The sequence below is a fragment of the Bos indicus x Bos taurus genome, chromosome 4 (assembly GCF_003369695.1).
Source record: "Bos indicus x Bos taurus breed Angus x Brahman F1 hybrid chromosome 4, Bos_hybrid_MaternalHap_v2.0, whole genome shotgun sequence".
Classification (NCBI taxonomy): Eukaryota; Metazoa; Chordata; class Mammalia; order Artiodactyla; family Bovidae; genus Bos; species Bos indicus x Bos taurus.
Window position 1 is genome coordinate 89103429 of NC_040079.1, and position 23964 is coordinate 89127392.

Below are 23964 nucleotides of genomic sequence, written 5' to 3' on the forward strand. Positions count from 1 at the left end.
AACTGTTTTATAGAGTAGTATTTTCTTCAACTAAAATACATGGAAATTAAAGATTAGATTGAGATCAATTTCAGTTATATGTTCCAAAATGAAATTCAGTAGTGTGAACTAATAAGCCCATGTGTAAATTACTTTTGACGGTAATCACGGTAAAAATAAATAGAACCTACCCAAACACAAATCAGTCCAGTATTCGTGCCTGGAGAATCCCATGGATGGAGGAGACTGACGGGCTATAGCCCATGGGGTCGCAAAGAGTCAGACATGACTGAAGTAACTTAGCATGTACCCAAACATTATAAATTTAAATTATTTCAACAGGTCCTCTTTTGAAAAAAAAAATTCAAATTAAATGCTTTGTGGTTTTATCAAATTTTCATTTTTTTAAACGGTTAGATTCAGTCATGTAGAGAACTACCATTCGATTTCACTGCCACTCTACAAAAATAGTCTTTTGCCTTCAAGAATAATTTCCTCCCAGTATTCAGATCAGCAAGGAGACCATTTATCTGCACAACTGCAGACATTCCTTATTTCATTTTACATGTCAAAAAATGATGGAGGAGTAAAATGAAGTATAAGTAAGTCTAAAATTACTTATTTGGCATTAACTGAAGACCAACTACGTACAAGACAGCTCTGTACTTACCAGAAAACACTGTCATGCCAACCGAGTGACAGAAAATCTCAGAGCAGATTCAGATCTCAGAAGTGATATGCAAAGCTTGACTAAAAAAATTATCTTCAGGCACTCAACCTTGGGAACTGAGCTGTGTTAAAGCGCCATTGTAGGCAAAGTACATATTTAGCAATGTAACTGGAAACCTCATTAAGCCCACGGGGCAGTTGACAAGTCTTGGGTTACCAAATGCCAAAGTCCTAAAGAAGGATTATAATGCATCATATCTCCATTCTGGGTCATAGGAAAATTTTCCTTTCACATGCAGTGTGTGTTCTAACCTTCCAACAAACTTCTTCAGGTAAGTGATGCACGCCATCCAACGTGAACACCTTTGCCACAGAGATCCTTTATGTGAGTAGGCAGACAAACAAGTTGTACCAAATTATCACATTCCAAAGGGGCAGAGAGGTCTAAGAAATGCCAGGACTTGGTAAAAAAGAAACCCACTTCCAGCAGCTCAACGAAGAATCGACCCTTCCGATTTCACATACCCTTTCCGGCCCAAGTGTGTGACTTTCAGGTCAGTCCCATATTTGTTCTTGATCCACTTGATCCCTTGCTGCTGGGGGTCGATCAGCAGGGGCCAGCGCTCACAGTGCGTCAGGATGGCGGCGTTCTCCGTGGACATCCTGTCACTGGGCAGTCCCTCGTTATTCCAGGTAGCGGTGGTGGCATCATCTGTCAACATGGCAATCACGTCCACGCCTTCAGTTATTGGGATGGAGACCTTGAGAATCAGAGTCAGGCAATCAACTGCCAGAGTAGCAGAGCACGAAAGACAAGAAAACAATAGACCAAAGCCAAGAGAACACATATGAGTTCTCCTATAACTCTCAAAAGCCAAATAAAACTCTCATTACAAAATACAACTCAACCTAGAAAGTCTAGGGTTTATCTCTCAGAATTCTGTCAACTGCAGCATTCAACATCTGGTTTGCTACTGCATCTATCTGGCTTCAAGTGAAAGGGACTTCACCCTCTACACACACCTACAGCAACCCAAACAAGGTGAGTGAAATTTAGACTCCAGGAAGTATGGCAGGACGACAGAAATGTATTGGCCCAATGGAGTAATCACCCCACATCAGCAATACTAAAATGCACTCTTTTGCTCAGGCATTTCATCTTTTTCTGTAGATCAGCACTACAGAGAGATGACTCTCTGTCTGGGGTGGCTTCATGGAATGTATTCAGTCCACGGGCACTCCATCAGCCTGCGGTTGCCCAGCAGCCTTGACTCAGCCTCTCCTCTGAGAGGGAATTGTCTCCACTGTGACAGTGAAAAAAGTAAAAGTGTTAGCTGCTCGGTCGTGTTTGATTCTTTTTGACCCCATGGACTGTAGCCCTGCTCTGTCCATGGAATTCTCCAGGCAAGAATACTGGAGTGGGCAGCCATTCCCTTCTCCAGGGGATCTTCCTGATTCAGGATCCAGGGATCCTGGGCCTCTTGCATTGCAGGTAGATTCTTTACCATCTGAGCCACCAGGAGGAGCATTGAAAAGTAGGGAGTTGCTGGTGGAAGGGATAAATTAGGGGTTCAGGGTAAAACAGATAAGCAACAGGGATTTCCTGTATAATCTAGGATATAATATTCAATCTTATAATAACCTACAGAAAATCATCAAAAAATACAAATACATAACTGAATCACTTTGCTGTATACCTTAAACTAACACAATATTGTAAATCAACTATGCTTCAATAAAAATAGAGCAAAAAAGAAAGTGGGAAGTTGTCTCCTTTAAAAGAGAGAGAAAGGAGGAAAAATCTATTTTAAAGGTAAGGATCAGTTCTTTACAAAATAGACTCAATTTGAAAAAAAATGAGCAAGATTATAGAATGGAATTTATTATGGAATTTGTTCGCTTGGTCATCAATCACCAAACATTTACTAAGCACCTCCTACATACATCTGGAGACTCCACGGTCAGCGAGATGAGTAAAGAGCTAGTTCCCTGGCTGGATCAGGGGGCCAACAGGGAAACACGGCTCCACAAGAGAGAGCAGTAAGAGCCGGACCTGGCTGAAGCAGCCAGTGGGGGCTGGAACAGTGGTAGAGGTGTCTGACTTCTTGGTTGGCCACAGAGCTTCCACAAACAGAATGCTGGAAGAATTCCCACAGTGAAGCTGGGATGCAATGTGAGGTTAGTACAGGAAAAGTTCGCATAAAATGCCTATTGTTCTTGACAATGTTATCTTATAAATATATCAAAATCTCTCTCCTAGTACCAGGAACAACAAACCTTGGTATCTGATTCCACACACAGGTTCCTTAAAGACACAAGCATTCTCCTGTTAGCAAGAGCTCAGTGGCTTTTATTTCTTGCCTTCTAATTAATACAATTTGAAACAACTGGAGGCTTAAGATAATGTTAATTTTTGAAGCATTAAGGAGTAACAGAAGGTACACATACAGATCTTGTATCTGAATTCAATAGTTTGCATTGTTTGACCACCTACTGTGTACATAGCACAGTGCAGGGGATGAAAGCGAGTTTCCCTTTTTTAATGGCCACTTTAACCTACTGGGTTGGCCAGAAAGTTCATTTGAGTTTTTCCAAGATGTTACCAAAAAACCTGAAGGAAATTTTTGGCCAGTCCAATAGTAGGCAAAACAAAGCAGGTAACTCACACTAAAGAATATCATAAATACTATAAAATACTTTGAGACTTAAAATTTTAGAAACAAAGTTCAGGATATTTGCTTTATAGTATTATGTTCAAATAGGCAGGGATTTGTATGACTACACAGAAGGTTTTTCATCAAGAAAAATCTAATAGTTACAACATGGTTATCACTTTCACAGTAAGTTTTAACCTAAGTTCACACTGGGGAAAATAAGCCTCAATTCATATATATTTTTTTAATCCACTCTTCTTTGCAGAATTCCTTGAAGGAGTATGCAGAAAAGAATATTAGTTCAGAAACCAAGAGCAAAGAGGGAGTCCAAAGTCAGCCTAGCAAGTCAGTATCTAAGTGCTTCATTAAATAGTGCAACATGCTGTCAGTCAAGATGGAGCTTAAAAAAGGAGGAGGAGGAAAGAGTCTCCCTTCTTAAGAAGCTTTTACTAGAGAGAAGCAGGCTGGAAGGAAGCACACGCCCTGAGCCAAACTAGACTAATCCTAACACCAAATACCAATCAGAATCCTCTGGGAACTGATCCCAGGGCCTATTTCAAAGGATAAAAGGGAACTTCCTGATGAGGTAAGACTCCCAGTTAACAGAACAAGTGATATTTGTAAGGTTTTAAGTGTTTACAAAATTTACTCATATACATTTGCTCTGTTCCTTGCCTCACTTAACTCTTATAGGAGTTCTGCAAAGTAGGTCTCTCCCTCCCTCTTTTTTGCTTAGGACACTGAGACTTGGTTGACTCCATGTATAGTAATTCCATGTATGTGTCTGTCTATAAACTGCGAGGTCAGAGTAATGAGTGGAGTGCAAATGCCTCCTTGAACTTGGCCATGCCTTCATTTGTCTGCCCAGCAGATGATGGCTTTGGATGGAAACAATTTTGGGTAACAATTTTATTTGTACCCTCAAGGTCACATATGCCCACTGTCCCTGTCCTTTTCACTTACCACCCCTTGCCATCCTCCAAACTCATGGCCCCATTGCGGCACTTCCTGACAACTGTTCCCACAGCTCTTGTGATCTCCTAGTCTTATTTGGGTCAAACTCTCTTGCTTTCTCCCTCTACCTGCTTGTCTCAACCCAAACTCAGCTCTTTCCTAGGACATAGCCTCTCAACCCCAGGCTGTATATTAGAATCACACGAGAGCTTTCAAAGCTGCCGATACCACCCCATCTCTAATGATTCAACTTCAACTGGCATCAGTATGTTTTAAAAGTTCACTCCCACATGATTTAAATGTGAAGCTGGAGTCCAAGAATCACTGCCCTAGGGTCTCATTTTCCTTGAGGGCTTTCTCAAGTAGATTTTCCATTTTCTTAGTATTCCTACTACTGAAAAAGCATATGGGGGTAACAGTGGTCACTCTTCTTACTCCCCTGCACGTCATCCAAGACCCCAGAGCTCTTCTATCCTTAAGTAAAAAGCGACACACTTGAGGCTCATGGAGTCCAGCCATATACTCCTCTATGTATCCTCCTCAACCGAAAGCCTTAGCTATTGGTCCTTCCCACTTTCCAAGTTTGGCTGCCAATCTGTGACTACCTCAGTGCTGGTAGACATGTCGAATCCACTCTCCAGCCTTGACATCCTTCACGCGAAAACTCTGCATTTCCTTTCCACTCTAGCATTCTGGGGGAAGAGGCAGGGGGAGAGGAAGATGCCAGAACCAGCTGTGACAATCACACGACACCTCATCCCTCGCCTCCCTTGCACATCCTCCACACTCAAAAATGCTGATATGTTTTGGCAGGGTACTATACTATCTCCTTTTTTAAATTAATTAAATTTTTTTTTGGCCAAGTCACAGAGCATGTGGAATCTTGGTTCCCTGTCTAGGGACTGAACCTATGCCCCCTGCGGTGGAAACTTGGCGTCTTAACCACTGGGCCACCAGGGAAGTCTGCCTATCTCCTTCTTTAGATGAGAGGTGCTGTTCCAGACCTTAAAATAATCTGAAATTATTTCATTATTGAAACCTAAACTTCCAATACCCAATTCTTGAACCATGATTATATATACTTCTTCTCACACCTCTGGATACAACGTTTGCTCTTATCAACAGTATTAAGACATCAGGTCCTTTATCCACCATGTATTTTTCATTGTGGCAAAATAATTGTATTATAAAATTTGTCATCCTAACCATTTTGAAGTGTACAGTTACAGTAATATTCCTTCAGTCATAGTAAGTACATTCACACTGTTGTGCAATCACCATTACAATCCATCTCCGAAATTTTTTCATCTTCCCAAGCTGAAACCCATACTCATTAAACAATAACTCCCATTATTCACTCCCCCCAGCCCCTAGTAACTACCATGATACTTTCTTTTTCTATGAAACTGACTTTCTAGGTACGTCATGTAAGTGGAATCACACAATATTCGTCCTTTTATGACTGATTTATTTCCCTTGGCATAACATCTACGAGATTCATCCATGTTGCAATGTGTCAGAATTTCCTTCCTTTTTAAGACTGAATAATATTCCACTGTATGTATATGCCACATTTTCTTTTTCCATCCATCTGTTGATGGACATCTGGATTTCTTCCACTTTTTGGCTATTTCTGAATAATGCTGTTGTGAACAAATGTAGACTTACCTGAGCCCTTGCTTTTATTTCCTTTGGCTAGTAGATTCCCCAGCCAGGTTGGATTATATGGTAATTCTATTGAGAAACTGTACCATATATTTAAACACTAACTTTCAACTCCACTCACATCTCTGCCGAACCTAAGATAGAACCTTCCATTCCTTAATTGTTCTTCTGACTGTCACATGAACTTCCCTGCCTTCTTTTCCTTCTGGCTTATCTGCCTATCATCCTGTATACCCTGGCTAAAGTAACTCTTGTCCTGTCCTTTTGGTCCCAGACTGTGAGTATTGCTGATGAAAGCTTTATTACTGTGACTACAAATTTATCTTTTCCAAATTCAACTTTGGCTTCTCCAAGTTGCTTGGCAAGGCTTTAACATTTATTCTCTGATTGCCTTCAATGGATACTTTTTGATGTTTTTGCCACCCTCCTTGCAAACATTCTCCTCATTTCAATTTTCTTATCTTTGGCTGATTAGCACTGCAATTTCCTGCTTCCTGAAGAGAAGAGAGACCAGCAGCTACAACTACAACTTTCTATCAGCATTTCTGCCTGCCTATGTTCCCCTTTCTCCCCTTTCCTCCAACTAAGTTCAAGGAGTCTTGCTTCTTCTATTGGAAAGTCATTCCCTTTTCCTCTATTCTTATCCCTTCCCAGTTCCTGATGGATCAGACCTCTTCCCTGTTTTACCATCAGTAATTCCTTTTCCATTCCTTCTTTGAAAGACTAGAAACGTGTTCTAGTCCTACTCATACGAAGAAAGAAAAAAAAAAAAAAAAACCCTTCACTTAGCTTCATGTCTCAACTAGGCACTTCTGTTTACCCCCTTCTCTTCAAAGCAAATTCCTACAAGAATAGCCTGTCTTTTCTGCCTACTTCCTGTATAACTCAGTGCAGTCTGCTTCTGGCTCATTACGCCCTTGGGGTCAGAAAAGACTTTCATCCTTCCAAGTCTGACGACACTTTCAGTTCCTAGCTACTCTCTCACTTGTCTCTATGGCTTTGGCATCACTGATCATCCCTGTCTTTATACTCTTACCTCCTATGAGACCACTCTTGCCTTGGGCTTCTCCAGTCTCTGACTGCACCTTCTTCATCTTCCTCAACTTCGTACTTACATGTCAGCACTGACTCGGCTCACTTCACTCTAAACATCTTCTCCAGGTGATCTAACCACGTGTAGTTTCAAGAACTATGTGTACATCAGTGACTCCCAAATCTCACTCTCACCCAGTAATGCTCTTGTCCAGTTCTCTACCGGTTATTGACACTTGTATGTTTTAGAGACACTTCAAAACCAAACTCCTCATCGTTTCTTCTAAAATGATTTTAATCTGAGGGACTGGCACCTGCATATATTGACTTTCTCCCCGTCAACCCTTACACTGTCTCATCAGCTCTGCTTCCTTGCTTCCTCTGCAATCACTCTCCTGCTTGTCACACCCACTGTCATCACTGTGTTCATTGTCTTCGGGGCTATCACTCTTAGTTGGTAACAAGAGTCTCTTTCCCTGCCAAGTCACTGCTTTTTTGGTGGCCAGTGTGAGCTTTTCAAATGGATAATACTGATCATGTCATAGACCTGCTTAAAATCCTTCAATGACTGCCCATGCTTAGGATTAAGTTCACATTTCTTTTCTCAGCTTGTTACATGGGGGTTATAATATGGCCCCTCACTGATTCTGTAATGTTTATCTACAATTTCTGATTTATAACTGTACAGTTCATCTACATTTTAAGTTATTTAACATTCTAATACTTAAATCATTTGGAACTCTTTTTATTTCCCATGAAACCATAAAGGAGAGCCCTAACTATATTTCAGCCCAAACACTTGGTGAGTTGTGCTTCAGCATTTACTGCATAATCTATTACTTCCCCTACTGATCTGAAATACACATTGAAGCATACATTTATTCTAAAATATGTAGTGATAGGCTGGTAGTTTGTCAAAGATTAAATACAGAGGTACCATACAACTCAGAAAATTCCACTCCTAGGTATATGTGAAAGAGAAATAAAATGTGTCCACACACAAAAACTTGTACATGAATAATTCAACTGTTTATAGCCACATTATTCATAATAATAAAAAAAGTAGAAACAACCCAAATGACCATCAATGGATGAATGGATAAATGAAATGTGATATATCCACATTTATATTCCAATAATAAGGAATATTATTCAGTCATAGAAAGGGATAAAATACTGATATAGGTTATATCATTGATGAATCTTAAAAACAAGCTAAGTGAGAGAAGTCAGTCATGAAATATCACATATGTTCATGCATATGAAATGTTCAGAACAGGCAAATTTATAGATACATGAAATAAATTAATGGTTATCTATGCCCAGTAAGGACTGGGGGATTGTGGGTGACAGCTAATGGGTATGGGGTTTACATTGAGAATGGTGAAAATGCTCTAGAATGGACTGTGATGAGAGCTGCACAGCTGTGTGACTGCACTAAACACCACTGAATCGTATGCTTTAAATGGGTGAATCATAAGGTGTATAAATTATCTCTCAATGAAAAAAAACATGGAACATCTACAATGTTCCAGGCACCATCTAGGATAGAGTAGTGAACAAAATACACAAAATACTTGCTTCCATGGATCTTACATTTTTTCTGGGGGAGAGGAAAGATGTTAACCATAACAAAGCAATGTATTAGCAAGTAATAAATGCTATAGTGGAAAAAATAGAGTAGAACGAGGCATGCTGAAGGATAAAGGTTGTAATCACATCTAGGAATTTGTAGTATTCTTGCCTCGAGACACTCATGAACAGTATGAAAAGGCAAAAAGATATGACACCGGAAGAGCAGCGTGCCAGGTTGGTAGGTGTCCAATATGCTACTGGGAAAAAGTGGAGAAATAACTCCAAAAAGAATGAAGAGGCTGAGCCAAAGTGTAAATGATGCCCAGTTGTGGATGTATCTGGTGGTGAAAGTAATGTGCCCGATGCTGTAAAGAACAATACTGCACAGGAATCTGGGAAGAGAACACTGACATTTTAGCAATCAGTGAACTAAAATGGATGGGAATGGGCACATTTAATTCAGATGACAATTATATCTACTTCTGTGGGCAAGGATCCCTTAGAAGGAATGGAGGAGCCCTCGCAAACAACGAGAGTCTGAAACAGTGTGTGCTTAGTTGCTCAGTCATGTCCGACTCTTTGCAACCCCATGGATTGTAGCCCATCAGGCTCCTCTGTCTATGGTATTCTCCAGGCAAGAATACTGGAGTGGGTTGCCATTTCCTCCTCCAGAAGATCTTCCCAACCCAGGGATTGAACCCAGATCTCCTGCATTGCAGGTGGATTCTTTACTGAGTAAATATTTATATAGTAAATATTATTTAAAAGTCACAGCAAAGGCACATCAGCATTTGGGTACAATAACAAAAAGGACAAATAATCTCAGTTTGTTTCCAAGATAAACCATTCATAATCACAGTAACCCACTTCTATTTCCCAACTACTAATGCCGAAGAAGCTGAAGTCCAATGGTTCTATAAAGACCTCCAAGACCTTCTAAAACTAATACCCAAAAAAGATGTCATTTTCATCACAGGGGATTGGAATGCAAAATAAAAAGTCAAGCATTACCTGGAGTAATAGGCAAATTTGGCATTGGAGTACAAAATGAAGCACGGCAAAGGCTAATAGAGTTTTGCCAAGAGAACATACTGGTCATAGCAAATACCCTATTCCAACAACATAAGAGATAACTCTACACATGGACATCACCAGATGGTCAATACAAAAATCAGACTGATTATATTCTTTGCAGCAAAAGATGGAGAAGCTCTATACAGTCAGCAAAAACAAGACCGGGAGTTGACTGTGACTTAGATCATGAACTCCTTAATTGCCAAATTCAGACTTAAATTGAAGAAAGTAGGGAAAACCAATAGACCATTCAGGTATGACCCAAATAAAATCCCTTATGATTATGGTGGAAGTGACAAATAGATTCAAGGGATTAGATCTGATAGACAGAGTACCTGAAGAACTATGGACAGAGGTTCATAGCATTGTATAGGAGGCAGTGACCAAAACCACCCCCAAGAAAAAGAAATGCAAGAAGGCAAAATGGTTGTCTGAGGAGGTCTTACATATAGCTGAGAAAAGAAGAGACACGAAAGGCAAAGGAGAAAAGGAAAGATATATCCAACTGAATGCAGAGTTTCAGAGAATAGCAAAGAGAGATAAGAAGGCCTTCTTAAGTGAACGATTCAAAGAAACAGAGGAAAACAATAGAATGGGAAAGACTAGAGATCTTTTCAAGAAAATTGGAGATACCAAGGGAATATTTCATGCAAGTATGGGCATGCTAAAGGACAGAAACAGTACGGACCTAACAGAAGCAGAAGAGATTAAGAAGAGGTGGCAAGAATACACAGAAGAACTATACAAAATAGGTCTTAAAGACCCAGATTACCATGAATGTGTGATCACTCACTTAGAGCCAGACATCCTGAAGTGTAAAGTCAACTGGGCCTTAGGAAGCATCACTAGGAACAAAGCTAGTGGAGGTGATGGAATTCCAGTTGAGCTATTTCAAATCCTAAGAGATGATGATGTGAAAGTGCTGCACTCAATATGCCAGCAAATTAGGAATACTTAGCAGTGGCCACAGGATTGGAAAAGGTCAGTGTTCATTCCAGTCCCAAAGAAGGGCATGCCATATTCAAACTACTATACAATTGCACTCATTTCACAAGCTAGCAAGATAACACTCAAAATCCTTCAAGCTAGGCTTCAACAGTACATGAACCAAGAACTTCCAGATGTACAAGCTGGATTTAGAAAAGGCAGAGGAACCAGAGATCAAACTGCCAGCATTCGTTGGATAACAGAAAAAGGAAGGGAATTCCAGAAAAATATCTACTTCTGCTTCATTGACTATGCTAAAGCCTTTGGCTGTGTGGATCACAAGAAACTGTGGAAAATTCTTCAAGAGATGGGACTACCAGAACACCTTATCTTCTTCCTGCTTGAACAAAGAGCTAGTTGATGGAAGTGAGTGGGAAAACTATGTCCTAAGTGAAAATACTTCAAGACAGAGGAAAAAGCTAGTGCAAAGGGCCTGAGGCTGGAGCATACGTGGTAGATTCACGGAAGATGGCCCAGTGTGACCAGAGCAGATGAGTGAGGAAAGGAATAACAGAAAGTAAGTTACAGGGAGATACAGTAGGTCCCCTACACATGAATGAGGTCTATTTTTAGAGCACATTCATTAGTCCAGTTGGTTCCCAAGTCCAACAAAGTTAGCCTATCTACCCAACTAACACAATTGGCTGTGTAGCACTGTACTGTAATAGGTTTATAATACTTTTCACACAAATGAAAACGTTTTTAATCTTACAGTACCTTGAAAAAGTACAGTAGTACAGTGCAACAACTGGCATACAGGGGCTGGAATCAAGTGAACAGGAAAGAAGAGTTACTGACTGCAGGATGGAGAGGAGGTGGGAGACAGTAGAGCTGAAGGACTGTCAGCAATAGCTGCATGCCTGACGTTGATGGAACAAGTGTACATTCACATCTTTGAACGTTTGCAACTTGAAGGTTCGGATGTCAGGGACTTACTGTAATGGGGCCAAATCACTGAGGGTTTTATAAGCATCTGCAGGGTTTCTAGCTTTTGCTTTAAGTGCAGTGGGAAGTCAACAGAGGGATTTTAGAAAAAAAAAATTAGTGAATCTGACTTGCATCATATCACACTGGCTGATATGTTAAGATCCAATTTGGAGAGAGGCAACAAATATAGAAGCAAGGAAACCAGTTAGAAAGTTTTCACAGTAATTGAAGAGGAAGCTGATGGCTGGGCTCAGGATGCAAGCAGTGAAGGTGGCGAAAAGTGGTCAGATTCTGAATATATTTTAAAGGTACAGCCCACAGAATCTCCTAGATAGACTGGATGTGGGTGTCAGAAAAAGACTGACATCAAAGTGACTCAAAGTCTTTTAGGCTGAGCTAACACAAGGGTAGACCTACCATTAAACAAATCGGGAACACTTGAGTAGCAGTTTTACGGGGAAGATCAGGAATTCAGTTCGGATGTTCTGCATCTGAGACATCTTTCAGACACAGAAGGGAAGATGCCACTGTCTGGCTGCAGGTATCCATTTGGGAGTTAGTGGGGTCCAGGGGACATTTAAAGCCATGAACCTTGTTAAGAAGCAGCTCAAAGACTGAAGTGTGGGTCATTTCAACACTAAGAGATTGGGGCGGGTGTGTGTGCTTTGTCGCTCAGTCGTGTCTGACTCTTTGTGACCCCACGGACTGCAGCCCGAGAGGCTCCTCTGTCCATGGGGATTCTCCAAGCAAGAATACCCTCCTCCAGGGGATCTTTCCAACCCAGAGGTCAAACCCAGGTCTCCCGCATTGCAGGTGGATTCTTTACTGTCTGAGCCACTGGGGCAGGGTGGGGTAGGAAAAAAATCAAGAAGTCTGAGAAAAACTGACCAGTGGGGTTATGTGGAGGTGAAGTGAGGGTGATTCAAGAAAATCAAGTATTGATGGGAGGATGGAGTGATCCACTGCATCAAATTCAGTCAAGTACGATGAGAATGAGAACGAACCTCTCAACTTAGCAATGTGAAGGCAAAATCTGATAATAGGCATTTTGGTGGCATGATGGGGATGAAAGTCTGTCTGGAGTGACTTAGAAATACGGAGGGAGGATGTGGAGACAGTGAATATCCATTCCTCTTCTGAAGTGATGACTGTAAATGAGGGCAGAGAAATGAAGGAGTAGCTTGAGGGGCAGGGAGAGTTGAGAGAAATGTATATTTCCAGATATATTTGTTTTTAATGGGAGAAATAACTACATGTTTGAGTGCTAGTGGGAATGATGTAGTAATGAATCCAGACAGAAAAATTGATGATGACGGAAAGGGGAGAATTTGTCTTGAATTGTCCTCAAGGAAAGGAAAGGGGATGGAAACTAGTACATAACCCAAATGGTTGGCCTTGAATAGAAGTATCAGGAGGGAAGATGGTATATTAGTAGAAATGTTAGGAGGTGGTAGATGCAGTTGCATTTATACATCATCATATATTAAACATATCAAATATCTCTGCATCCTTAAATGACTCTGATCTCTATTCTAGTTTTCATTTCCCTTGAAGAACCACATTGTTGTAATTACTTTAGCTTTAGAATATATTTTAATATTGTGAAGTCCAAGTGCCCTCTTACTGTTTGATTCCAAAATTACATTGGTGTTGTTGAAAATATACTCTTCCAGAAAACTTTAGAATCACTGGATCAAGTTAAAATATAACTCCTCTTGAAATTCAGACTTAGAGTTAAATTTGTTTATTAGATTTTGGAGTTTTGATGCATTTAGAATAGTCTTCATTTCTAGGAACACATTAAGGATTGTGGACTTATTTTATAAGAGTTCTCTCTAAGGTTACCTTGAATATGTACACAGGTTGTTAATAAATGACATGCTTAGCTTCAGTTCAATTCAGTTGCTAAGTCATGTCCGACTCTTTGCGACCCCATGAACAACAGGCCTCCCTGTCCATCACCAACTCCCAGGGTCCACCCAAACCCATGTCCATCGAGTTGATGATGCCATCCAACCATCTCATCCTCTGTCGTCCCCTTTTCCTCCTGCCCTCAATCTTTCCCAGAGATATTTTAAAAGGACACAAATAGTCATTTGTTGGTGGGCTAATTTATAAACTGTCAAAATCCCCAGGATACCCAAGTCAAATGACAAGCCAGAGACACTCAGGAGAGTACGGAGCTCTAGCAAATATCCTGTATACTGTGGAGCAGGATGAGGAGATGCTTCTTGGAAAGGCAGGATGAGGCAACACTGATGAGGAAAAATTGATCAAAAAAAATTAACATGAATAAACAATTTCAGCTCCTCTTGAACCCTGGCACATGTTCATATAGACGTGATTATCTTTCCACTTTGCTGTGACTGAATCTAGGTGTATAAAGTAAGTAGCTCAAATGGTGTCACCGACTTGATAGACATGAGTTTGAGCAAACTCTGGGAGTTGTTGATGGGCAGGGAATCCTGGCATGCTACAGTCCATGGGGTCGCAAAGAGTCAGACATGACTGAGCAACTGAAGTGAGAAACTAGAAACCTCTGTTCTACAGGACATACGTTTTTTAGGTTTTATATAGCATTTTCTGCCAGGGGTCTTACAGACAGAAAAGTCTCTTCCAAAAGGATGTCATTTATACAACTCGAAATCTCTTTCTTCCTTTAGCATACAGCTCTGTCCAGAGATGAGTGAGAATAAGCTGCTCATGTTTGACGATCTATTTCTCAGCTGGCCTGGAGCCTGTGTACTCAAGAGACAAGCAGAGAGCGCTGGGATGCCTGAAAATAGACACGGAGTCCTGAGAGTTGTGGGCCCACAGAGCAACACAGGCCTGTAGTTAAAAATAAATGTTTCCTTAATGTACAGCATCAGAAAATTATCATTTTTGCTTTGGCTATACATTTAGAGAGTTTACATAGTTTGGATAAGCCAATTAATCTTACTCTTCACAACAAAATTTTATCTTCATGGAATTCCGTATTTGGAATTTTAAGTAAGTGGGAAAATACAAGTTGATGGGAAACTTCCCAGAAACACACTAAATGATGCGATTTCCTCTTGTTTTTAGACGGTAAGTTGTGTCCAACTGTTTTGTGACCCCATGGACCGTAGCCCACCAGGCTCCTCTGTCCATGGGATTTCCCAGGCAAGAATACTGAAGTGAGTTGCCATTTCCTCCTCCAGTGATCTTTCTGCCCCAGAGATTAAACTCACGTCTCTTGAATTGGCAGGCGAATTCTTTACCACTGAGTCACCAGGGAAGCCCAAATGATGCTATACCAGCAATTAAACATCAATTTTAAAACTTAAATTTGAGAAGGCAAGTTTTCAATTAAAAAAATGTAAAGTGACTGATAGCCTAAGTTCATGCTATAGATACTATTACATGATTCAAAGAGAAGAATAACTGTAACAAGAAGGCAACGTGAAGTTCACTAGCTTGCACATCAGGAAGTGAATTTCTTTATAATTTTGGACAGAATGAGAAAATTTTATCAATGATGGAAAATGCAGAGAGGACCACAAGTGATGATAATCATTCATCTTAAGTTGGTCATTGGGTGAATCGGACCAAGATACCCATTGAGAAGATTAAAGTTTGGAGAACATGAGATGGAGACAAAAAGAAGAATTTGATAGCTGACACCTTCCAAAACTCACAACGCAGTACGAGGTGGACAAAATTAGCAGAATGCTTTATCCTCTTACATAAACAGGACTATTTTATGGCTTTATCCTCTTACATAAACAGGACTATTTTATGGCAGAAATACTTAGAGAAAATCTCTGAAATTCAGGGAGTACTATAGATATCGTCTTTTAAAAAAATCTTCCATATAAAAATATGGCTTGATACCATAGACACATTAAATAGCTTAGGTACAAAAGGATTTTTCTTTTATAATTATTATGAGACACTTTTCCCAAAATATTTAATTTGCAGAAATTCCATTGGCATGTCCTTATGTCATGAAAAAGCTATTGTGAAAACTGAGGCATAATTACCAACAAAGAACACAAATACACAGAGGGATTTAATGTCCTAAGGTCAGGAAGCAACAGTTAGAACTGGACATGGAACAGACTGCTTCCAAATAGGAAAAGGAGTACGTCAAGGCTGTATACTGTCGCCCTGCTTATTTAACTTATATGCAGAGTACATCATGAGAAACGCTGGGCTGGAGGAAGCACAAGCTGGAATCAAGATTGCTGCGAGAAGTATCAATAACCCCAGATATGCAGATGATACCACCCTGATGGCAGAAAGTGAAGAGGAATTAAAAAGCCTCTTGATGAACGTGAAAGAGGAGAGTGAAAAGGTTAGCTTAAAACTCAACATTCAGAAATCTAAGTTCATGGTATCCAGTCCCATCACTTCATGGCAAATAGATGGAGAAACAGTGGAAACAGTGGCTGACTTTATTTTTGGGGGCTTTAAAATCACTGCAGATGGTGACTGCAGCCATGAAATTAAAAGACACTTGCTCCTTGGAAGAAAAGTTATGACCAATCTAGATAGCATATTGAAAAGCAGAGACATTACTTTGCCAACAAAGTCCGTCTAGTCAAGGCTATGGTTCTTCCAGTAGTCACGATGGTCAGAGAGGCCTGGTGTGCTGTGGTCCATGAGGTCGCAAAGGCGGACATGACTGAGTGACTGAACTGAACTGAACTGAAGGGCTAGATATGTAAATGAAGAACCTGCTTTAATCAACTGAGATAACACAGATCTGTTCAATTGCTTAGTTGTGTCCGAATCTTTGTGACCCTATGGACTACAGCATGCCAGGCATCCCTGTCCATTATCAACTCCCAAAGCTTACTCAATCTCATGTCCATTGAGTCGGTGATGCCATCCAACCATCTTATCCTCTGTCGTTCCCTTCTCTTCCCGCCTTCAATCTTTCCCAGCATCAGGGTTTTTTCCAATGAGTCAGTTTTTCACATCATGTGGCCAAAGTATTGGAGTTTCAGCTTCAGCATCAGTCTTCCCAATGAATATTCAGGACTGATTTCCTTTAGGATGGACTGGCTGGATTTCCTTGCAGTCCAAGGGACCCTTAAGAGTCTTCTCCAACACCACAATTCAAAAGCAGCAATTCTTGGGCACTCAGCTTTCTTTATAGTCCAACTCTCATATCCATACATGACCACTGGAAGAACCATAGCTTTGACTAGACGGACCTTTGTTGGCAAAGTAATGTCTCTGCTTTTCAACATGCTGTCTAAGTTGGTCATAACTTTTCTTCCAAGGAGCAAGTGTCTTTTAATTTCATGGCTGCAGTCACCATCTGCAGTGATTTTGGAGCCCCAAAAATAAAGTCTCACTGTTTCCATTGCTTCCTCATCTATTTCCCATGAAGTGATGGGACCAGATGCCATGATCTTGGTTTTCTGAATGTTGAGTTTTAAGCCAACTTTTTCACTCTCCTCTTTCACTTTCATCAAGAGGCTCTTTAGCTCTTCTTCGCTTTCTGCCATCAGGGTGGTATTATCTGCATATCTGAGGTTATTGCTATTTCTCCTAGCAATCTTGATTCCAGTTTGTGCTTCATCCAGTCCAGTATTTCTCATGATGTACTCTGTATAAGTTAAATGAGCAGGGTGACAATATACAGCCCTGAAGTACTCCTTTCCCAATTTGGAAGCAGTCTGTTGTTCCATGTCCAGTTCTAACTGTTGCTTCTTGATCTGCATACAGATTTCTCAGGAGGCATGTCTTGGAGGGCACAAACAGAACCTTGTTTGCACCAGGACCCAGGAGAAAGGAGTAGTGACCCCACAAGAGACTGACCCAGACTTGCCCGTGAGTATCCAGGAGTCTCTGGCAGAGGTGTGGCTCGGAGGAGGCCTGCTGCAGGGTTGGGGGCATTGAGTGCAGCAGTTCATGCATGGGACCTTTTGAAGGAAGCCTTCATATCTTCATTACTTCCACCATAGTTTGGCCTCAGGTCAAATAACAGGGAGGGAACACAACCCCACCCATCAACAGAAAATGGGATTAAAGATTTACTGAGCATGGCACCCCCTATCAGAAGAAGACCCAATTTCCCCGTTAGTCAATCTTTCCCATCAGGAAACTTCCATAAGCCTTTTGTCCTTCTCCATCAGAGGGCACACAGAATGAAAAGCACAATCACAAAAAACCAGCCAATCTGATCACATAGACCACAGCCTTGTCCAACTCAATGAAACTATGAGCCATGCCATGTAGGGCTACCCTAGACGGAGAGGTCAGGGTGGAGAGTTCTGACAGAATGTGGCCCACTGGAGAAGGGAATGGCAAACCACTTCAGTATTCTTGCCTTGAGAACCCCATGAACAGCATGAAAAGACAAAAAGACAGGACACTGAAAGGTGAACTCCCCAGGTTGGTAGGTGTCCAATATGCTACCGGAAATCAGTGGAAAAATAACTCCAGAAAGAATGAAAAGATGGAGCCAAAGCAAAAACAACACCCAGTTGTGGATGTGACTGATGATGGAAGTAAAGTCTGATGCTGTAAAGAGCAATACTGCATAGGAACCTGGAATGTTAGGTCCATGAATCAAGGCAAATTGGAAGTGGTCAAACAGGAGATGGCAAGAGTGAACGTCTACATTCTAGGAATCAGCGAACTAAAATAGACTGGAATGGGAGAATTTAACTCAGATGCCCACTGTATCTACTACCCATGGAAAAGAAATGCAAAAAAAGCAAAATGGCTGCCTGGGGAGGCCTTATAAGTAGCTGTGAAAAGAAGACAAGCGAAAAGCAAAGGAGAAAAGGAAAGATACAAGCATCTGAAGGCAGAGTTCCAAAGAATAGCAAGAAAAGAAAGCCTTCCTCAGCGATCAATGCAAAGAAATAGAGGAAAACAACAGAATGGGAAAGACTAGAGATCTCTTCAAGAAAATTAGAGATACCAAGGGAACATTTCATGCGAAGATGGGCTCGATAAAGGACAGAAATGCTATGGACCTAACAGAAGCAGAAGACATTAAGAAGAGGTGGCAAGAATACACAGAAGAACTATACAAAAAATATCTTCACGACCCAGATAATCACAATGGTGTGATCACTGACCTAGAGCCAGACATCCTGAAATGTGAAGTCAAGTGGGCCTTAGAAAGCATCACTACAAACAAAGCTATTGGAGTTGATGTAATTCCAGTTGAGCTATTTCAAATCCTGAAAGATGATGCTGTGAAAGTGCTGCACTCAATATGCCAGCAAATTTGGAAAACTCAGCAGTGGCCACAGGACTGGAAAAGTTCAGTTTTCATTCCAATCCCAAAGAAAGGCAATGCCAAAGAATGCTCAAACTACCGCACAATTGCACTCATCTCACATGTTAGTAAAGTAATGCTCAAAATTCTCTGAGCCAGGCTTCAGCAATATGTGAACTGTGAACTTCCTGATGTTCAAGCTGGTTTTAGAAAAGGCAGGGGAACCAGAAATCAAATTGCCAACATCCACTGGGTCATGGAAAAAGCAAGAGAGTTCCAGAAAAACATCTATTTCTGCTGTATTGACTATACCAAAGCCTTTGACTGTGTGGATCACAATAAACTGTGGAAAATTCTTCAAGAGATGGGAATACCAGACCACCTGACCTGCCTCTTGAGAAATCTGTATGCAGGTCAGGAAGCAAGAGTTAGAACTGGACATGGAACAACAGACTGGTTCCAAATAGGAAAAGGAGTACGTCAAGGCTGTATATTGTCACCCTGCTTATTTCACTTCTATGCAGAGTACATCATGAGAAATGCTGGGCTGGAAGAAGCACAAGATGGAATCAAGATTACTGGGAGAAATATCAATAACCTCAGATATGCAGATGACACCACCCTTATGGCAGAAAGTGAAGAGGAACTCAAAAGCCTCTTGATGAAAGTGAAAGTGGAAAGTGAAAAAGTGGGCTTAAAGCTCAACATTCAGAAAATGAAGATCATGGCATCCGGTCCCATCACTTCATGGGAAATAGATGGGGAAACAGTGGAAACAGTGTCAGACTTTATTTCTTGGGGCTCCAAAATCACTGCAGATGGTGACTGCAGCCATGAAATTAAAAGACACTTACTCCTTGGAAGGACAGTTATGACCAAACTAGATAGCATATTAAAAAGCAGAGACATTACTTTGACAACAATGGTCCGTCTAGTCAAGGCTATGGTTTTTCCTGTGGTCATGTATGGATGTGAGAGTTGGACTGTGAAGAAGGCTGAGCGCCGAAGAATTGATGCTTTTGAACTGTGGTGTTGGAGAAGAGTCTTGAGAGTCTCTTGGACTGCAAGGAGATCCAACCAGTCCATTCTGAAGGAGATCAGCCCTGGGATTTCTTGGGAAGGAATGATGCTAAAGCTGAAACTCCAGTACTTTGGCCACCTCATGCGAAGAGTTGACTCATTGGAAAAGACTCTGATGCTGGGAGGGATTGGGGGCAGGAGGAGAAGGGGACAACAGAGGATGAGATGGCTGGATGGCATCACTGACTCGATGGACATGAGTCTGAGTGAACTCCGGGAGTTGGTGATGGACAGGGAGGCCTGGCGTGCTGCAATTCATGGGGTTGCAAAGAGTTGGACATGACTGAGCGACTGAACTGAACTGAACTGTGGGCAAGCATCCCTTAGAAGAAATGGAGGAGCCTTCACAGTCAACAAAAGAGTCTGAAATGCAGTACTTGGATGCAATCTCAAAAATGACAGAATGATCTCTGTTCGTTTCTAAGGCAAACCATTCTATATCATGGTAATTCAAGTCTATGCCCCAACCAGTAATGCTGAAAAAGCTGAATTTGAATGGTTCTATGAAGACCTACAAGACCTTTTAGAACTAACCCCCCAAAAAGATGTCATTTTCATTATAGGGGACTGGAATGCAAAAGTACAAAGTCAAGAAATTACTGGAGTAGCAGGCAAATGTGTCCTTGCAGTAGAGAATGAAGCAGCACAAAGGCTAATAGAGTTTTGCCAAGAGAACGCACTGGTCATAGCAAACACCCTCTTCCAACAACACAAGAGAAGACTCTACACATGGACATCACCAGACGGTCAATACCGAAATCAGATTGACTATATTCTTTGCAGCCAAAGATGGAGAAGCTCTATACAGTCAGCAAAAACAAGACCTGGAGCTGACTGTGGCTCAGATCATGAACTTGTTATTGCCAAATTCAGATTTAAATTGAAGAAAGTAGGGAAACCACTAGACCATTCAGGTATGACCTAAATCAAATCCCTTACGATTATACAGTGGAAGCGCAAATAGATTCAAGGATTTTAGATCTGATAGACAGAGTGCCTGAAGAACTATGGATGGAGGATTTTGACACTGTACAGGAGGCAGGGATCAAGACCAGCCCTAAGAAAAAGAAATGCAAAAAGGCAAAATGGTTGTCTGAGGAGGCCTTACAAATAGCTGTGAAAAGAAGAGAACCGAAAGGCAAAGGAGAAAAGGAAAGATATACCCATTTGAATGCAGAGTTCCAAAAAACAGCAAGGAGAGGTAAGAAAGCCTTCCTCAGTGATCAGTGCAAAGAAATAGAGGAAAACAATAGACTGGAAAGACTAGAGATCTCTTCAAGAAAATTAGAGATACCAAGGGAACATTTCATGCAAAGATGGGCTCAATAAAGGACAGAAATGCTATGGACCTAACAGAAGCAGAAGATATTAAGAAGAGGTAGCGAGAATACACAGAATCATGATGGTGTGATCACTCACCTAGAACCAGACATCCTGGAATGTAAAGTCAAGTGGGCCTTAGGAAGCATCACGACCAACAAAGCTAGTGGAGGTGATGGAATTTCAGCTGAGCTATTTCAAATTCTAAGAGATGATGCTGTGAAAGTGCCAGGAAATTATGTGCCACTCAATATGCCAGCAAGTTAGGAAAACTCAGCAGTGGCCACAGGACTGGAAAAGGTCAGTTTTCATTACAATCCCAAAGAAAGGCAATGCCAAAGAATGCTCAAACTACCGCACAGTTGCACTCATCTCACACTCTAGTAAAGTAATGCTCAAAATTCTCCAAGCCAGGCTTCAGCAATACATGAACTGTGAACTTCCAGATGTTCAAGCTGGATTTAGAAAAGGCAGAGGAACCAGAGATCAAATTGCCAACATCGGTGGATTATCGAAAAAGCAAGAGAGCTCCAGAATAACATCTACTTCTGCTTTACTGACTATGCCAAAGCCTTTGACTGTGTGGATCACAACAAACTGTGGAGATAACAGAATGCGTCATAGAAAACAATGGCCTGGAAAGCAGTGGTTTGGTTTCCTATCTTTTATGACCTTACAAAGTCATTTAAACTTCCCTGTCTCTGTTTCTCCTTTGTAAAGGATAACCTTAATCTAGACAATCTGAAATCTCCCCAATCTATGCTTTCGTTTTGCTTATGGGTGAATTTTCAAATTCAAAGTAAGCTATTTTTATACTTACATACAAAGTGTTACACTTTTCATCTGAAAGTAGTCATTAAAAAAAATCTTCAGTAACCTGTGATATTCATACCAAAAAATTTCACCCTGTAATTGCACATGATATTCCAAATTTGGTTTCAGTTAACAGTTTCATTTAAAGCAATTTTCCAACTATACCCCTATCATTCATACAAATAATTTTTCTATTTTCTACCTCCTTGTTGAAACTATCGTTAAAACAAGAAAACTGCAACACACAAGAAAGACTTCCTTCAATACTAGAATTTCCAGTGATTTGAGATTACAGAAGTACAAAAATGTCTGGAACATACACTGTTTTTGTTACTTAAATTTCAGTATGATGCTTCCAAATGTGGCCCAGGTTAGGGACTAAGTTTACCTTCTCTTGAAGAAAGGGAACCCACATGCAGTCCACCAGTTCCTGGCGATACTGTTGTGTAAAGGATCCAACATAAGACACGTATGCTGCCGTAAGGAGAACATCTCCACAGAGCGTCTTCTCTTGCGCTTCGAAGGATTTAATAGACTGGCCCCAGCGAATCTTCTCTGACTGAAATATAAGATGATTCTGATGTAACTGCAAAGTGAAGAGCAACTCAAGAAACATTGAATGTAATTGCCTTATACCTCGGTTTAAGTCTAGGGCACCTGCACAGCCTGGAGGAGGGAGAGAACATGACTGGGGGGCATAACGATGCTGACCACTCAGTCACGTGAACCCATTATTACGAAGGCGCTCTCATTCTCCCGTCAGTGAAGTTTATGGTAATGCGACATTAGATCTTTAACATCTCCTTTTTGTTGGATGCCCTAACTCTTCAGTTAGGCTTGAGGTCCTTCTTAAAAGGCTGACGGTCACTCTCTTGTTCCTCTACAAGTACAGGACCAAGAGCTGTGGCCAAGCCTGAGTGATGTTAGGATTTTTATGGCAGCTTGGCTGTTCACCATCATTTTTGCTTTTCAGCAATGGTACTATACCTCCCTCAGCAAACATCGTCTTAAACATACCAGCCATGGGCGGGTTATAGAAAAAGGAAGGTGACAAACACTGCTGCTGCTACTGCTGCTAAGTCACTTCAGTCGTGTCCGACTCTGTGCGACCCCATAGACGGCAGCCCACCAGGCTCCCCCGTCCCTGGGATTCTCCAGGCAAGAACACTGGAGTGGATTGCCATTTCCTTCTCCAATGCATGAAAGGGAAAAGTGAAAGTGAAGTCGCTCAGTCATGTCCGACTCTTCTCGACCCCATGGACTGCAGCCCACCAGGCTCCTCCATCCATGGGATTTTCCAGGCAAGAGTACTGGAGTGGGGTGCCATTGCCTTCTCAGGAAAAACACTAGTTATGTTAATTATTTAAAACATAAAGCTTAAAAGAGCCATCTTACTAGAATTCTATTAATTAAAGATCAGTGCTGGTAGTTACTAAATGTGGGTTCTTTCTGCAATATAATTACTCAATCAGTGGAAGAGCTTACAGCCCATGTAAAAAGATGGAAACCAGAAGGATGTCACTAGCTTTGAAGACCGTATGCTCAAAGGATGCTGTTCAGCTCCTTCTATCTACATGACTAGACATTGAAAATCTGATTTCCAGGTTAAGTATGTAGAGCCCTTAATATTGGATTTGAATAAAACTGTAATAAATACCTATGGATTGACTGAACTGCAGGACACTTCACTAATTCATTTGGTTTCAGTGCATGCTAAAATTTAATACCACATTCTAAGCATATGTAAATTAATAGCAACTGGAGAAATAAAACCAGCAAAATGTTGGTAAAAACAATGAAGAACCCTGTGGAAGAATTCAGCTTTACTCATGAAAGAGGGGAGACCACAGAAAGCAAAAATAATGTATGTCAGAGAAAATTGCAATACTAGCTCCCTGCAAGCCATCACAATACCCTTGGCACTGAGGTAATGAAAGTAGCAGGTGACAATGCTTATGAAATCTATTTTAAGATAGTCTGCTTTGCTCGATAAAGATCACTCCAAGTTAGCTCTATAATTAAACACTA

General features: G+C 41.0%; 1 protein-coding gene across 1 annotated transcript in view; it reads right to left on the reverse strand.

Annotated features, from left to right (window-relative positions):
- The window catches only part of DNAH11 (dynein axonemal heavy chain 11), a 369705-nt gene that overhangs the window by 86221 nt on the left and 259520 nt on the right, over positions 1-23964 (reverse strand). Inside the window, exons 63-64 of the mRNA XM_027539949.1 lie at positions 22325-22495; positions 1174-1409 (exon numbers count right to left, since the gene is read on the reverse strand). Of these exons, the coding sequence (XP_027395750.1) occupies positions 1174-1409; positions 22325-22495 (407 nt within the window). The remainder of the gene's footprint in view (positions 1-1173; positions 1410-22324; positions 22496-23964) is intronic.